Consider the following 16501-nt stretch of genomic DNA (forward strand, 5'->3'; position numbering starts at 1 on the left):
GTTTCTACATACACCGAGACTGCAGCTGAGAAAAAAGCTGACAGCATGCTTTGATAGCGACTGACAGCATTTTCGGTTAGAGAAATCTCCTCAGCATGCAAAGAATGATAGAGCTGAGAAAAAATTAAATTGGCAGTTTATGGGTGTAGTGACCGGAGGAAGAAATACGCTTTTCGGATCTCATTAATACGCCACGCACTCACAGTATATGTGTTCCAGCTGAATGTTCTAACTCAACTGACGATTTATTTTCTTCAATTCCATTCCTTGTCCTTCTCTCGCTGTTGATACAATTATCCATCTATCTCCTTTTTTCTCTTTTTCTCTCTCACTCTCTTCCTCCCATACCTTATAATCCCTACAATGGGGAACGATCAATTATAGTTTGCATTTTTGCAGTCTAAGGCCGAAAATACACGGACCGGAATTTCGCGGCCGCGGAATTCCGCCTGCTGTCAAACCCATATACAAAGTGTCAACGGCAACTTTCCCGAACTGTCATATCCATACATTTTTCAGCAAGCGGAATTCCGCGGCCGCGAAATTCCGGTCCGTGTATCTAAGGCCGAAAATACACGGACCGGAATTCCGCGGCCGCGGAATTCCGCTTGCTGAAAAATGTATGGATATGACAGTTCGGGAAAGTTGCCGTTGACACTTTGTATATGGGTTTGACAGCAGGCGGAATTCCGCGGCCGCGAAATTCCGGTCCGTGTATTTTCGGCCTAATGATCGTAGAAATATTACTAAAAAGTAAAAGAATTTTTTTTACTTCATTTTAGCGATTCAAATGGATTTTTTCAACATAATTTTAAAAGTCTCATCTCGGCGCTTTCCGGAGCTTCTACACACACCGGCGTGAGAAACCAGTTGTCAATTCTCTCACAGCCATCTCTCAGCTGCAGTCTCGGTGTATGTAGAAACGCTCTGATGCGAAATATCGCTGGGAGAACACATTTCAACATATTCTTAATTCAATTAAATAAAGAAAAACCGAATGAAGTACCGAAATAAGTAAAAATAGTCTCCAAATTAACACTCCGTTCATTTCGAGCTTCTGTGCGTGGGTGTAGAAATGAACGAGGCAACTGTCAAATCCAAAATCTTTTTATTAGTGCAAAGGAAAAACAGTCGTAGAACTGGATTATTGTTTACAAAATATACTGCTAGCATAGTTTATGTAATATTTTTCCTTACAAAAATTCAAACACTGAAAATGGTACAATGTTGTCAGAAAGAGCGTTATTTTGAAAAATTCAAAAACAACAACACGCACGCAAGCTGTCAAAGTGGGCAGCAAAGATGGCCGCGAACGAATGCACCTCCCGAGTGCGTGGGTCGATCCGCTGCAAGTTTCGCTTGGCTGGATTCCCCGCAGAGTGACAGCATAGCCAGAAGACTAGAAGGGAAAGAAAAAAAAGTAGGGGAAACGATATTTATCAACGCTATTACTCACTCAGCAATCAACCACCCCGAAACAGCGAGCAGGCAAGATAAAGCAGGAACAAAAGGCAAGTGGCAGTGTGGCCAGTAAATGTTTGCGTGCGTAAATTGTGCGGTGCAGTAGTAGCTTCGTGCGGCCAGCAATATTCGCAATCGCAGCATCCCCAGCGGGCGCAGAGAATCCCCAACGCACCACACGCAGCGCGAGTGAAAACAAAAAAATACAACGATGGACAGCAAGGGACGGCACGTTATTGTTTGTGACAACGGCACAGGGGTAAGGACCGTTTCTGTCGGTGGCACTGTTGGGTGGGGCCGCTTTCGGTCCCATTCGGCTCCCCCTCCCCTTGCACTCAATTCCTGTGTTAATTTGTATTTTTGTTGTTGTAGTTCGTGAAATGTGGCTACGCCGGCAGCAACTTCCCAGCCCACATCTTCCCGTCGATGGTCGGCAGGCCAATCATCCGGGCGGTGAACAAAATCGGCGACATCGAGGTGAAGGTAAATTGAACCGCTCCGAAAGAGGGGTAACGAAGGGTGGGAGAGGGCTGGGACTTCCGGAATGGGCTTACTCGGGCTGTCGCGCAACATCCTTCGCGCTGAAAGCGATTTCATAAACGGCAAAAATCCCGGATACAGCATAATAGTGTACCGGGGTGCACCAGGGATACGTAGCGGTAAAAAAACACTGTCTCACACTCACACACACCCATACCCACATATCCACCAATCATCCAACGAAGGGCGCTGAGCCCACCGAGGGACAATACTGTTTGATTAAATTGTGTTTTTTTTTCTCTATTCTATCCTTCCGCTCCCACTTTTTGCAGGATTTACACGTTGATGTAAGTCGTGTGTGAGTGTGTTGATGGTAGCGTATTAAGTTGGTCACCCCAAACTCGCCACAAAAAAAAAAAAAACGACCGCACCACACCGTACCGGCCGATATGTTGGCCAGTGGCCGAGGTGTGACCAACGTGTCATTTGCTCCGAGCTCTGGTGGATGTGTATATTTACGTGTTTTCCTGTTTGCAAACTACCACCTTTACCTTGCTGTTACCTTTTTACATTCGTTTTTGTTCTCTTTACTTCTGTAAAAGCTCGTACCGTTTGTTGGACTACTCTTTTTATTAACCATCACAACACTACTCGCACCATTAACCTGCTCTTTTGCTCTGTTTCAAGTCCAGGATTTCGTCAAGTTATTAGGACAGTTTTAGTATGTTTGTTTGTTGCTGTTTGTTTTGTTTGTAATCATTCACTTTATTTGTTGCATTGAACACATACACACACACACTCTCTCTCTCGTTTTGATCGTTGCTGTGATGCTTCAATTTTAAGACAAATTGAGGTAACAGACTAAACCACGATGCAGACCAGGCAAGTTAGGCTTTAGGTCAGAGCACAAACCATAATGTACACATTGAAAATTGGAATAATTAACGATGTCCTGTTATGCAGCTATCGGGTAGATTTTCTTGCCCAGTTGAACCGAGATGGAGCTGAGCAAATTGTGTCAACATATCCTGAACGGCTTTGTTGCTTAACTACCTAGGACCTGAGTAGTAGAAATGCAATAGAGCAGCCTAACAGCCTAGATGAGCTTAGGCATGCACCATCGTTATTCAGTCAATTTATTTAGATCAGAGATGTCAAACTGGTGGCCTGCTGGCCAAATGTGGCCCACGAGTTTTTTCGGTGTGGCCCGCGACCGCTTGAACCAAAATTTATTTGTAGAAGCATTTCTGCTTCTACAGTACTTGTCAGTCAATTCCGAGCACCTGAAATATGAAGACATGTTCAACTTCGCTGGTTTCGCTACTAATTCCATGCAATGTCAGACCATACAACAGACCATAAAAATGATTTCCAAAAACTGTTTATTTTCATAAAAAATGACCATTCAATTCCGGACAATTTTATAGTAAAATGGTTTTAAAAAAAGAATGAAAAATCTATCATAGCCTTTTCGATGAATAAATTTGTTAGCAGCAGATATTTGAACTATTTTTTTAAAGGAACAATTGCCATTTTAGCTTGAAACTCATACAAATATGTAATCTCAGGAATGTCCGGAAGTATCTTATCTATCTGTATGTGGTTTTGGAACATTATTTTTTTTTTATTTTTTTTAAGCAACTCAAGGTACTTGGTGACAAAAATAAGTAATTTTTATAAGAAAAAGATTTGGAAAATTAACAAAAGTATTCAACTAACAGAAATTTCGAAGCCCTATTTAGGTATTGTTGCAGCTTAGAACATTTTACTTCTAAAATTCTAAGATTTTAAGATTTGTCCAAGTCTGGAATTTATTAAGCTTGGTCAGCATCAAAAGTAAAAAAAAATCACTGTTTCTAACGTACTTAAGTGCTGTAGGTGACCGTTAACTGGATGTGTTTTAACTGGAGTGATTTTTGGTTATGTCGTCAACTCGTACGACTTAACAACATGCCCGTCATGGGTTCAATCCCCAAACAGACCGTGCCGCCATACGTAGGATTGACTATCCTGCTATGGGGGGAAATCAATTAGTCACTGAAAGCCAAGCCCACAAGTGGGTACAGGCAGGCCTTGACCGACATCGGTTGTTGAGCCAGAGAAGAAGAAGAAGAGATTTTTGGTTGGACGTTCGTTAACTGGATTGATTTTCAGTTAACGAACACTTAAAAAATATGAAACATCCGGAATCCATCCGGAAGAGAAATTTGTCACAAATGTGCATTTTTCAAACTAATTTAGGGTATTTTGCCTACGTTTGCTATTAATTTATGCCATCACACGAATTACTATACTTTATATCAACATAAATGAAAAAAAGTTTGGTATGTTTATTCCAGTTAACGCCAATCAAAACAATCAATCCATAGAAATGTCACTCTAGTTAGCGAACGTTGTTCGTTAACTGGAGCTTGTCTACCTCAGTTAGCGGTCATCTACTGTACCAACTGAAAATATTGATAATCAAAATGACACCAAAATCAACCTAAAATCGACTATTCTGTATAGGATTAACTAACGTAGTTAGTCATGACCAGTTTTTGTCATTATCTTTTTGAAATAACAGAAGCCTATGGCTAATTGAAAATAATCTAATTCATTTTTTTACTTCATTTTACATCAAAGTTTTAACTGTTGTAACGTAACTGTTATCACTAAAGAAATTGAAAAGAAATGCAAACGATCTGATTTTTATATCATATAATATAATATAAAAACTAGGCTGTGATCCGCGCTACTATTTGCAGTAGTATTATGACCCGCGGGGTCAAATGAGTTTGACATCGCTGATTTATATGCATATGTTACAGTTCTGTTTCGGTTAGGACAACCCAGGGTCCACACATATGAAATCTCTGCTATGAGTCACCCAATGCTATGGGAAAGGCTAGCCAAGTGTTGCAGATTATTGCAACGTTTCTTCATCCCAACTGAACAGTTTATTACTCACATTCACACATTCACCCACATTACTTTAGCGCGCACACATACATACACAAATACACGCTTTGACTCATCTCATAGTTCGGATTAAGCAATCCACTTTATATTCCTCAACCGTCGTTAAAACTCGTAACACTTACTGTACCGCGCCTTTCTTAAGCCTTTTTGAATCACGGGGAAATTGCAATGTTCATTTGAATTTTAGCGATTAATTTGATTCTATCTTCAGCTTATATTCACTAAAAAAAACCTAATCTTTTTCTCTCACCACTGCATACTAATCGTTTACTCGTGACCAAAAAAAAAAAAAAAAAAAACAAACAAACAAACAAAAAATCCTAAATCATCTCTCAATCATCTATCGCAAAATCACAAAATTCAATCTAATCGTATCTGAAATAAAAAAAAGGAAGTTGAAGCTACCAGCACGTTACCAGTAAGTATTAATGTGACGTTTAGCCTCCCATTTCCTTCCCTTTTTTTCCGTTTCACTATTTTGGAACCAAATAGGAGGAAAAATATCATTATCGTCTCCATTTATTGCTCATTTCATTTAGTGCTTGGTTTTTCTTAACTTCAATTTAGTAACTGTTCGTGTTTTGGCTTCTCCGTTTTTGGCTATCGAGGTGATGGTTTGGTTACTTGTTACTTCCTTATAATTGTTTGCCCTGTTTTACTACACAATCCGACTTCAAATGTTTTGCTCTTTCTATCTCTCTCTCTCTCTGTGTTTGTGTCGGCATATGCGGCCTTTGTATGTGTTTAGTGTGTTTGATGAGTGAATGTTTTATGTCTCTTACCTTGTTTACTGTTCCATTTCAACTACATGATGCCTCCCAAAACGGATTTGCTTATTGGTTATCACCCCGTTCAGTTTGTATTTGTCAGTTGTTTTGCTCGCTTCCCAGTTAGCTGATTCCAGCTGTCGTGCTGTTTTTCGTTCCATCTAACAGACAGCTTGTGCAGTTTGTTATGTTTGATTTTCTTGTTCAAGCTAATAGAGTTTCCCTAACACACGGACCTGTTGTTTTGATTAACCGGAATGTGCTTGAACCGTCTCGGACGAATCCGTCGTTAGGACGCACGCCTGTCTGGCAAACCCGGAAAAAAGAAAGACATTGCCTCACTAACTCTTCTTCTTCCTCAAACCCCCCGCCAAACCACTCTCCCGCAGGACCTGATGGTGGGCGATGAGGCGTCCCAGCTGCGCTCCCTGCTCGAGGTGTCCTACCCGATGGAGAACGGTGTGGTGCGCAACTGGGAGGACATGTGCCACGTGTGGGACTACACGTTCGGCCCGAAGAAGATGAACATCGAGCCGTCGAACACAAAGATCCTGCTGACCGAGCCGCCGATGAATCCGACCAAAAACCGGGAAAAGATGATCGAGGTAATGTTCGAGAAGTACGGGTTCGATTCGGCGTACATCGCGATCCAGGCGGTGCTGACGCTCTACGCGCAGGGGCTGATCAGCGGCGTGGTGATCGATTCGGGCGACGGTGTCACGCACATCTGCCCGGTGTACGAGGAGTTCGCGCTGCCGCACCTGACCCGCCGGCTGGACATTGCCGGGCGGGATATTACGCGCTACCTGATCAAGCTGCTGCTGCTGCGCGGGTATGCCTTCAACCATTCCGCCGACTTTGAGACGGTGCGGATGATGAAGGAGAAGCTATGCTACATCGGGTACGACATCGAGATGGAGCAGCGGCTAGCGCTGGAAACGACCGTGCTGGTAGAGTCGTACACGGTAAGGCTGCGCGCGTAATGTTTCGTGCGAGAAAGCTGCCAGAGGTACGCGCAACTTAAAACGTTTCCTCTTCGACATTGTGTCTTTTTTCCCCCTCCCCCGGTAGCTACCGGACGGGCGTATGATTAAGGTCGGCGGTGAGCGGTTCGAGGCACCGGAAGCCCTCTTCCAGCCGCACTTGATCAACGTGGAAGGGCAGGGCATTGCGGAGCTGGTCTTCTCCACCATCCAGGCAGCCGATATCGACATGCGGTCGGAGCTGTACAAGCACATCGTGCTGTCGGGTGGGTCCACGATGTACCCGGGACTGCCGTCGCGGCTCGAGCGCGAAATCAAGCAGCTCTACCTAGAGCGCGTGCTGAAGAACGACATCGACAAGCTGTCCAAGTTTAAGATCCGCATCGAGGATCCACCCCGGCGAAAGGATATGGTTTTCATCGGTGCGTATCCCAAAAATTGGGCCAATGTGTGTGGCTCATTATTAGCAAAAACCAACTGTAAAAATGTGTTGTTCTTCTCATTTGCGACCTTTAAAAAAAAAAAAACAGGTGGTGCTGTGCTTGCGGAGGTTACCAAGGATCGTGATGCATTCTGGATGTCCAAGGCCGAATACCAGGAGCAGGGACTGAACGTGCTGAAGAAGCTTAGCACTAGAACCAGCAACTAGATGCGCCAGGCTAGTCGCACGCACATACGCTAGTTGGGGACAATCGCGGCGGGAACGACGAGCATTCGAAAGCAGATGGCGCCATTCAGTACACACCCACACATACACACACACAATCCTACAGTCTGCTCAAAACGTTCCGCATTCCCGCGATTGGGATAGGTTATGAAATTACGCGCATCCTGTATTGCGAGTCACAGGTTCGCGAGTTGTGAATTCCAATTTAGTGTAATTTGTCGTACTGCCGGGAGCCGTCCTCCAGCCGCCGCACGCGCAGTATAGGCAACATTGTGCCGCCACAGACAGTGTCTTCAGAGCAGTTTAGTAGGGCTTTACCTTTTTTTTTAAACGTATTTTTTTCTTTTCTGTTGTGTATTGTGTATATGTGCATTTCGAATTTTCCCTGTAGCGTGCATCGGCCCGTCCCCGCGCATCGATTGTGTATTAGAATTTACAGGGTGCGGGTAGATCCACGCTACACGTGTCCAATCGTGAATTCCAGCTAGGTTAAACAGCAAAGCGAACGGGGTTAAAGTTGTATTGTCAGTATAGTTTATGAAGGGCGCTGCATTTTTCTTATTATATGAATTTATTGTGTTTTAATCGCATTTCTGTTTATAAACTCTCGTTATGCATCTATTTCTTTCCCGATGAAGAAAAGCAAAAAAAAAGAAGGAACACTCTTAATTACGCGGACCATTTAAAATGTGTGTAATGTGTATACAGGGGGTTCTTTTTTTTATTTATTCAAAAACAATTGTTTATACGCTCAAAATTCTGCATGTATAATTTTGAATGTTTTTTTCGCGTTCTGAGTTATGCTTTCTTGTTGAGAGTGTTTCAGTGCCTTTTCTTTCTTTTGTCCCCGGGTGTTCTTTTATTTCCGTTTTCAGCCCCACTTCCTTCTGTCGCACGATGGAGGCAAATGGTGGGGGCAACTAAACACAAAACGAAACCAAAATGAAGTAGTGCAAGCGCTTGAACAACGGCAAGCTATGATTTGGCACGGTGCGGTAGTAGTAGTAGAGCCCGGCGTGAAGAGTAACAAAAGATAACGAACACACGGTTAGATAACGAATGAGGTGTGCACCGCGGTCCATCTGTGTGTGTGTATGTGTGCAGTGGTGTGCGTAGGAAAGACATACGTCTCTGCCAAAAAGAAGAAATGGAAAACGGTGATATAAATGGGGGGAAGTAACTAAATAGAACCGTGTATATGTGCTGCGGTTACTGAGTTAGTTGAACGAAGATACGCTAATCCAACGCTACGCGCGCTGATAAAAAACACACGAACAAATGCGTAAAAGAAAGGGAAACCCCAGGGCTAGGCACGACAGAAAAGGCATTTTTAAACTGCACACACACCCACACCCACACCCGCCTGAGACAAGGTGCGCGGTGGAAGAGAGGGCGAAGTAGTGCGACATCCAAAAGAAAAGGAAAGTAATGAAACAAAACAACCGTATTAATGCTGTAGACTAATAAACGTTACGAGAGGATAGAACATGGCAAACTTGTACGAAGGTGAGGAATGTTTAACAACGATAACGAAAAGAAATAACAAACAGGCGCGAAGCAGTGGCGCCTCCTCCAGCAGGAGGTTGCATGGTTGGCGCTAATCCTTACGCCCAGTAACGGGAGTTGGGAACGTGTGTGGCTCAGTGTGTGTGTGTGTTGAGTATGAAGGGAGGCGTTGGAGGCTACGACGCGACGTCACGGGCCTTAGTGGCGGCAGGCATGCGGCACATCCTCCGGGTTTTCGCAGGTGAGCGACTCTTCGTTGAACACCTTGCCCTCGCCGCACGTGATCAGGCGCGGATGGCCGTCGACGCAGGTGATCAGCCGGTGGCAGTCACCGGGCACTGGGTAGCGCGGGTACGGCCAGAAGCGGGCCGCGACCGTGCCGGACGGCACGGACTGCGGGCACTTGAAGCCGACCACCGCCTCCGGGTTGCACGAGTCGAGCAGCTGGTCGGGCCAGTTGCAGCCGTGGATGCGGTGATCGTACACCAGGCCCGGTTCGCACAGCTCTTGGTGCACCTCGCCGAACGCGCACTTGTGGTAGCTGGTGGAGCATTCGGCCGCGTCCGGATAGACGCCGAACAGGTACTCGCAGCCAGGCGTCGACAGGGGCGTCTGGTCCGTGGCGAACTTGCGGCTACCGCAGTCGACCGCCCAGTTGTAGTTGCAGTGGTTGTGGACCGCACCCTTGCCGTCGAACAGCAGTCCGTTCTCGCACGTCTCGAGCGTGAGCGTACCGTTGGTGCAGAGGAAGAACTGGTCGCAGTGGTCTGGGTGCAGGTACGCCTGCTCGCCGTACGGTTCCGGACAGCTGGGGGCTGCCGCGGCCGATGCTAGAAACAGAGTGGAAACAGAAAAGGAGAACCAATCAGGTAAGTCATCGCATCATCATTTCATTTGGTTCATATTTGCAACGTATTCGACCGATGCTCTGTCAACTGAGACACGACATACGTTATATACATACAATGATCCTCTTCTATCCTGCTTCAGGTGATTTAACCATTTTTACCCTCTCTTTGATTATGAATCCTCTCTTAACTCTTTCCGTCACCGTCTTCCTTCTTCTAATTTCTCTAATTCCTCTTCTTAAATTCCTTTTTCTCTCTTCTTTTTTACGATAGTCTTTTTGTGCTCTATCTATTATCTTTTCATATGTTAGGTCACAATATAGTTTAGTTTTGGTTATATTAAGAATTAGTTTTTAATATTCGCTATTTAGCCTTGATGAATTCTTCTTCTTCTTCTATTTGGCGAGAGGGGTAGCCTTGATGACAGATATTGAATTAAAATAAATGAAATGAAATGAAATATATGCAGGGTTCTCGTATCGTTCTATTCGATATCAATACAATTGAACCAAAAAATTTTGGGCAACGCCCAAAAAATCGTGGGAACATACCAAAAAATATGCCGAGCAACCAAAATATTATAGGAACCGACCAATAAATCGTGGGACTCTCTGTAATTAAGCATCAAATAAGGGTATCTGGAGTTCCAAGTAGTGGTTGGAGCTCGGAATCCGACCTACCCGATTCTGATTCCGTGTTAGGATTCCGGAGTCAATTCCGGAGCCGATTTCGATTCCGGAGGCGATTCTGAAACCTATTCCGTTTCTAGAGCAGATTCCGATTCCGGAACCGATTCGGATTATGGAACCGGTTCCGATTCCGGAGGCAATTCCGAAATATATTCTGTTTCCGGATTCGATTGCAGGCCCAATTCTGGAAACTGACCTACTAGGACCTACTATCCAGAATCGATTCCAGAAAACTTTGGAATCAGCCGGAATCGATTCCGACGAAAACTTCATTTTTTTCCGTAGTTTGAAGAATGCTATGGCAAGAGATCCTTGTCACTCGTCACCTAGGCTCCTCGAGAAAATTTGGAGAAACAGATACTGTACAAGCACGCAGCATGCACTAGCTTGCCCAACATGATCCACCACTTGACTAAAGGTGAATGCCTCCAGCTGCCAGCTTAATGTGCCCATAAATCTCAGCATATTGCCTATCTGCTCAGCTTTCTACTGCGGGACCTGTATAATTCCTGCGTAACAGGTACGTTACCGCTGCAACGTGGCGAATGGCAATTCCCAGCCGGTTGACAACCGAACGTGTGCTGCCCGCTGTTATCGGTAACAGGGTTCTGATATCTCTAGGCAACCTCGAACGATTTGTCCTTTCACGACCTACGTGCGAGGCATTACCGCTTGGACGAAGTAGTGCGCGCAGAACGGCAGCAGATTAATGATTGTTGCTTGCCGAACACACACACACACAAAAAACTTGTTTGCAAAAACAACGGACCTGCCCAAATTTGCTACTTTAGCGGGGCCGTTGCACTTACTGGTCGTCACAAGTGGTTCCAAGGACATTAATCTTTTGTTTTTTTTTCGCTTCTTCTGGTTCGCCCGTTGGGCGTACTTTCTAGTTTTGCTCCCAATCATGGCATGGTGAAAGGATCGCGAAATAATGGTGTTCCTTAATGTTGCTTCCTGTTGCTAAGGGTGACTTATTTCGGCAATCCTGTTTCCAGAGATTTGCGGGTGCGTTCTTTTTTACTTTACACGATTTTACTTTCAACCAGAACTCACCGCCAGCTCCAATGCTGGGGTAGGGCGTGTGGGTGAAAAGTGTAATGCCTCGGGCGGCACGGAAACAACCAGTGCGCACCAGTTACGCCATCGGAAAGCCGGTCCGGGCATTCGCTAGCATTCGCTACTTCATTCCAAACCGTCAAGTGGTTGGCTCCGCTTGGAGGGGGGGGGGGGGGGATAGATGATTGGGTCTTTTGAAAAAAGTTGGTAGCCGAAAATCGAAAGTTCCATCCACGTCAGCCTAGCTTGGCTGTGGCCCGAACAAGGAGGTGGAGAGAAATCTTCGCAAATATGAGAAAAAAAATGCGCCAAACAAAAGGACACCGTACACTGCCCCGAAGTAACAATTTTGGCCTCTAGTGAGTGACGTTTGCAGGCAGGTTATTACCGTGCTTGACCACCGGTCGTCGTGGCCAACGGTCAACGATCGAGAGTGGTCGGCTGGATTGCTGCTGCTGCCACTGTTGGAGTGCAGCACCGAATCGTGCCCGAGCGACATTGTATGACCGTCGCACCCGTGTCGCACCCGGCAAACGAAAGCGGTGGCCGCGGAGCGTGGTGGGTAGGGGGAAACAGTGTGAGGCGAACTGCCACGGTGCCACGGTCCGGGGACGTGGGGCCGACGGTCGATTGCACAATTTTAATTGCAAAGCAATCACGCTGTAACACGCGAGCCGGCGGGTGGCCCGGGTTGGGCAGGGAGAGAACGTGGTTGTAGTAGTAGTAGTGGAAGTATGGTGCTCGCCTTTTCATTTGTTTTGTAGAGAAGCAACAACAACAAAAAGGTCCATAAGAAAACGAAGATGTAAGATGTGACAGGGAATTCCCTTACGCCAAACAAGGACTGTCAAAGGGTCCGGTTGCTTAAAAAAGGGCTCGGAACGGAAACGGCCCATGGTTGTTGGGCGAAAAGGGAAAGGAAAGTGCACTGGTAGCTGGGTGGCAGCAGCAGCAACAACAAAAACAGCAACACCACTATGCGTCAACTGTCGCGCGTGCGTTCACGCGCTCCACAAAACAAAGGACTCCCACTGTAGATGCTAAGCGACGAACCTCACGTGTGCATTGAGGAAAGTTTAAAATGCTTTGTTTTTAAATTACAAAAAAAAAAAAACCCAAAACGCATCTATTCACACACAGCGCACTGTTCAGAACGTTCTAGTGTCTAGACATACAAAATGGCAATCCAGCAATCTATTACTTATACTGCTGTACACTTACCCTGTGCGACCAGGGCCAGGCCGATTAGTCCGAATAGTGCGCCAAACTGCTTCATGCTGGCTGGGCTGCTGTACACTCACTGACACTGCGGCTGGAACTCGCTCGCTGTACCGATCGCTCGAGAGATCGAGAGTTGATTGGTGTTAGATGGCTGGGGCGGGAGGGAGAAAGCGACAGACGGCAGTAACCAAAACCGGCCGTTTGATCGAGGAAGTGTCCGATCTATTTTTTTTTTTTCGTACGCAGACAAAACGGCGCAAGCACGGTCCGCGCTCTATAGGTGTGTTTGTGTGGGTGTAGCGGGAGTGGGGTATGTACAAGTATGTGTGCGTGTGTGTGTGCGTGTGTGAAAAAGTAAAAGAGATAGAAACGGGTGTGTGAGAATAGCAAACAAAAACTTCGCGCCCAAACACTTGCGTATCGAGCTAAACTTTTAACGGAAAAAAACTTGCAAAGGCAACGGCTCTCGAAGGCTTAACTTTCGAGGCAGCCGCCGAAAAAATCGTACCGGTGTGGCTCGAATCCGCTTAACGAATGGTGGACGGTCGGTGCGCAGTATCGCGATCAAGCCGCAGTGCCAACGCTTGATCAACACGCTGGTCCGACGTTCGAGCCCCCGTTTTCAACGTCACCAACAGTAGCAGCAGCAGCAGCAGCAATCCCCCTCCTGCTCTGGCTAGGCGGCTACATTCGCAAGCGCGGCACGAGAGCGGCAGACCCGAAACAAAATCGAATGCATGAAACAACTCTACACCTCGACAAAGGCGCAATCGAGGTCCCTCGTGTGTGATTGCGTGTGTGTTTGTGTGTGTCGCACACCGAGCGAGCTCGGATTTTGTTCGCCAGGTCCAGCAGCCCCCGGCCGAGAGCGCACGATCGGTAGAGTTGCCACCAGCCGCCACTCCAAACCAACTCTAGGTGGTGGCGGTCGGTTTCGTTTCATTAGCTTTCGAGTCGTCGCCACCACCACCACCACCACCACCGGGCAGCACTACGCAAATGCATGGTGCAGTGCAGGGGAAGGGTTGTCCCGAGACTGCCGCAAGAGAATGTCCCGAGCGTGCGGGGAGCGAAGGTGAAACCGACCGATGGCAATCATGCACGCAGGTGACTGAGATAGACTGAGATACTGTGCGCCTGTATGACCCAGGCTCAATAGCGGTGGAAGGGAGGGGATGACAATACGACATTCAGGCACTTCTGACTGTCGACACTCTCGGAGGGAAGCCTGCTTTGCCTCCGCCCGTAACCAGGGGCTGCAGGGTTGCCCCAAAGATAGATACTGCTACGGTCCAGTTTTACATTAACATTTTAAGAGCTTTTCCCCCCTTTATGCCACTAAACTGTGTCTCCTGGTGCCGCACTCGAATGCTGGCCAGCTTGACATTCTCCGTGGTTAGATTTTATTGCTAAAATATACGTACACAAACTCACCAGCATCCATGTCGATATTTGGTTGTTGGCATATTAAATCAAACAACATTTCTATGAATGGTAGGCCGGATGGTTTTAATAAAATTCAGTGAGCAAGGAATAAAATCATATAGGAAGGAAGCGCACGCGCAACTTGTGTATGGGAAACATAATAAATGTCTAATAGTGCAACTATACTACCAAAGGGCACACATTAGAATTCGTTTTCAATATACCTTGACCAATTCGAACTACCAAACATTAATTAGTAGTAGTGTCAGGCAGGCAGAAAGTACTAACAAATTAGTGTATAGTCTGTTTCTTAGTTACGCGGTTTGTGCGTTCCCCTTGGAATCCGCGTCGAATATCAGCGTGAGTCGAATTTCGCGGTTTTCGGCCAAAATATTTTTGATTCAATTTAGTACTTCTATACACTTTATTTTTTATTTTATACAACTCGTGCGAAAAATTCTGTTATTTTTGTGGATTTTAAGTGGATCACAGATAGTCCACGAGATACGCGGTACCCTCTTCTACACGGATTCGGAGATACGCGATTTTCTCAATTTGATAGTTCTTTGAGCAAACTGTACTGATTTGACACATCAGTTGTCCGTATTGATCTAATGTTAAAAACCTTTTCAAAGGGTTTAAAACAGTTAAAGTCAGTCAAAATCATATCAAATAATGAATAAAGTGGCTAAAACCCCTACTTGTAAAACTACACGAAAATTAATGATATTTTGGCAGGAAATTATGAGATTCGGCTTACGCGGAAGTTCGAGATATGCGGCCGTTTGCGGTCCCTATTAACCGTGTATCTCGGGGACCGCCTGTACATTTACTAACCAAAATGCAATTTATACTGCAATGGACAATTCTTGAAGCAAATTGTACTGATTTGACATTTGGTTTGAGACCGCGTATCTCCGAATCCGCGTAAGTCGAGAACCGCGAAACTCGGGAACAGACTGTATAATTTTGGAAAAGTCGTTGCATAGGATACGGCTTGACTGACTTTACAGTCTGTTCCCAGAGTTACGCGGATTCCGTAAGTTTCGTAATGGTTAGAGGTTCTTGATAATGAAATAACGTTTTGCAAAATTTTTTTTGCCCGCTTTAAAGCCAGAAATATCCTAAATAGGATTCCTACCCGTACCTAAACTAATAATACAAATGTTATGGTATATAGAAGTACTGAATTGAATTAAAAATACTCAATGTATTTAAGCTGACATACGTGACATTTGACTAACGCGGGTGCATCGGGATCGCATGAACCACGTAGCTCGGAAAGACTGCATTTGTTGTTGTTTATGGGTATTGTGCACTAAGCAAACCCACCTAGCTAAACGAGCCCACCTGGCATACGTGGCGAGGCAAGTGTATGCTCAAGTAAGCGAACTACTCCAAAGCATCTCCCATGTCACCATTCGTCTCTAGTGTGGTGTAACTAATTGAACGAACGATTCTAACGCCTGTCCAGCTCCCAGCATGTAGATGACTCATTGCGATCTGTAGGAAGGTGATAAAACGTTTGCCAAACCTCTCAACCCCCACTCCCTTCCCCTCCTCCCAAACAGCTACCGTCCGTTGGGAAATGTTCGATCGAAGGCCGCACTAATGGTAACGACGTAACACATTCACCCAATCGCCACGGGTGAACGGAAATCGAAAGTGAAATAATGTGTTCTCGACGCCCCACTCTCGCTATGCTACTTTAGAGCGCGCGCGCGTGTGTGTGCCTGTGCATATGTTTGGCAAGTTGCGTGCGCGCTTGCGTGAGTTCCCATTGCGTTTTTTTAGTTTGTTTTTTTTTTGTTGTTTCGTACTACGGGGCGTTTTGCATTAGCTAATCAAGCGTGCCGATCGAGACGCAAATGCGCTCGGGTTGCACCGCACCGCGCAGCACTGCGTATTGACAACTTCGAAAGGTCTGCGCCCCGTTTGTGTCTGCGCCCTTTTGGATGGGCACTTGGAAGCCCAAGCGATCCCCGCTCGACACCAGTGCCTATTAGTGTACCTCATGTGAAGCGGGGAATGGATGGGGAGGGGATGGGGCGAAATAATGGACGCCCTGTTCGCGTAATGCCACGGTGCGTCAAAAAGAGGTTATGTCGGGGCCCGTCAGAGGCTTACTGGTCGATAAACAATACAAAAAAAGAGACAGAGAAGAATAGAGCCAGGAGGAATGGTGTGGTCGGCGGTGTGTTGCATAAAGCAAATGTACAGATATCCGCAAATCTTGAAACGTCAGTTGGAGTATATCTTGCTTTGTCGTACATAGTAGCGTTCAATGTAAGGCTCTTTTTGTCACAATTAAAAAACATGCACTACATAGAACACGCCATTTTGATTCCCAAAAACGGCATCCATATTAGAACGCACAGATAAATCGAAAGGTAGAACCCAAAACTCGTTATCAACACCACACCAGCAACACCCG

The 16501-nt window shown here is 45.8% G+C and overlaps 2 protein-coding genes across 5 annotated transcripts; one reads left to right on the plus strand and one right to left on the minus strand.

Moving 5' to 3' along the window:
- The first annotated feature begins 1288 nt into the window (after positions 1 to 1288).
- On the plus strand, positions 1289 to 8814 carry LOC1270482 (actin-related protein 2). Of its 4 annotated transcripts, XM_061643757.1 has the most exons (7): positions 1363 to 1720; positions 1834 to 1944; positions 2274 to 2288; positions 5294 to 5320; positions 6059 to 6634; positions 6741 to 7074; positions 7183 to 8814. In XM_061643757.1, the coding sequence occupies exons 1-7, from the start codon at positions 1673 to 1675 to the stop codon at positions 7299 to 7301; spliced, it is 1230 nt and encodes a 409-aa protein (XP_061499741.1). In that variant the 5' UTR covers positions 1363 to 1672; the 3' UTR covers positions 7302 to 8814. The 4 variants fall into 4 exon arrangements, with proteins under 4 accessions (XP_309181.5, XP_061499741.1, XP_061499757.1 ...); XM_061643773.1 differs by lacking the exon at positions 5294 to 5320 and having other exon boundaries at positions 1364 to 1720; XM_061643763.1 differs by lacking the exon at positions 2274 to 2288 and having other exon boundaries at positions 1364 to 1720.
- On the minus strand, positions 7989 to 13255 carry LOC3289800 (protein obstructor-E). Its single transcript, XM_560209.4, has 3 exons — positions 13151 to 13255; positions 12643 to 12916; positions 7989 to 9655 (listed from the first exon to the last, which is right to left on the minus strand). Exons 2-3 carry the CDS (start codon positions 12695 to 12697, stop codon positions 9024 to 9026), a joined length of 687 nt encoding a protein of 228 aa, XP_560209.2. The 5' UTR covers positions 12698 to 12916; positions 13151 to 13255; the 3' UTR covers positions 7989 to 9023.
- Between the last annotated feature and the right edge of the window lie 3246 nt (positions 13256 to 16501).

The sequence above is a fragment of the Anopheles gambiae genome, chromosome X, assembly GCF_943734735.2.
Source record: "Anopheles gambiae chromosome X, idAnoGambNW_F1_1, whole genome shotgun sequence".
NCBI lineage: Eukaryota > Metazoa > Arthropoda > Insecta > Diptera > Culicidae > Anopheles > Anopheles gambiae.

What these genes read in the sequence shown, in the direction of transcription:
- LOC1270482 (XM_061643757.1), top strand. Translation starts at nt 1,673, where the DNA reads ATGGACAGCAAGGGACGGCACGTTATTGTTTGTGACAACGGCACAGGG. An exon ending in AAGCTACCAGCACGTTACCA is followed by an intron (nt 5,321 to 6,058) that starts GTAAGTATTAAT and finishes ACTCTCCCGCAG; the next exon opens with GACCTGATGGTGGGCGATGA. An exon ending in TGCTGGTAGAGTCGTACACG is followed by an intron (nt 6,635 to 6,740) that starts GTAAGGCTGCGC and finishes CTCCCCCGGTAG; the next exon opens with CTACCGGACGGGCGTATGAT.
- LOC3289800 (XM_560209.4), bottom strand. Translation starts at nt 12,697, where the DNA reads ATGAAGCAGTTTGGCGCACTATTCGGACTAATCGGCCTGGCCCTGGTC. An exon ending in CCTGGCCCTGGTCGCACAGG is followed by an intron (nt 9,656 to 12,642) that starts GTAAGTGTACAG and finishes CTCTGTTTCTAG; the next exon opens with CATCGGCCGCGGCAGCCCCC.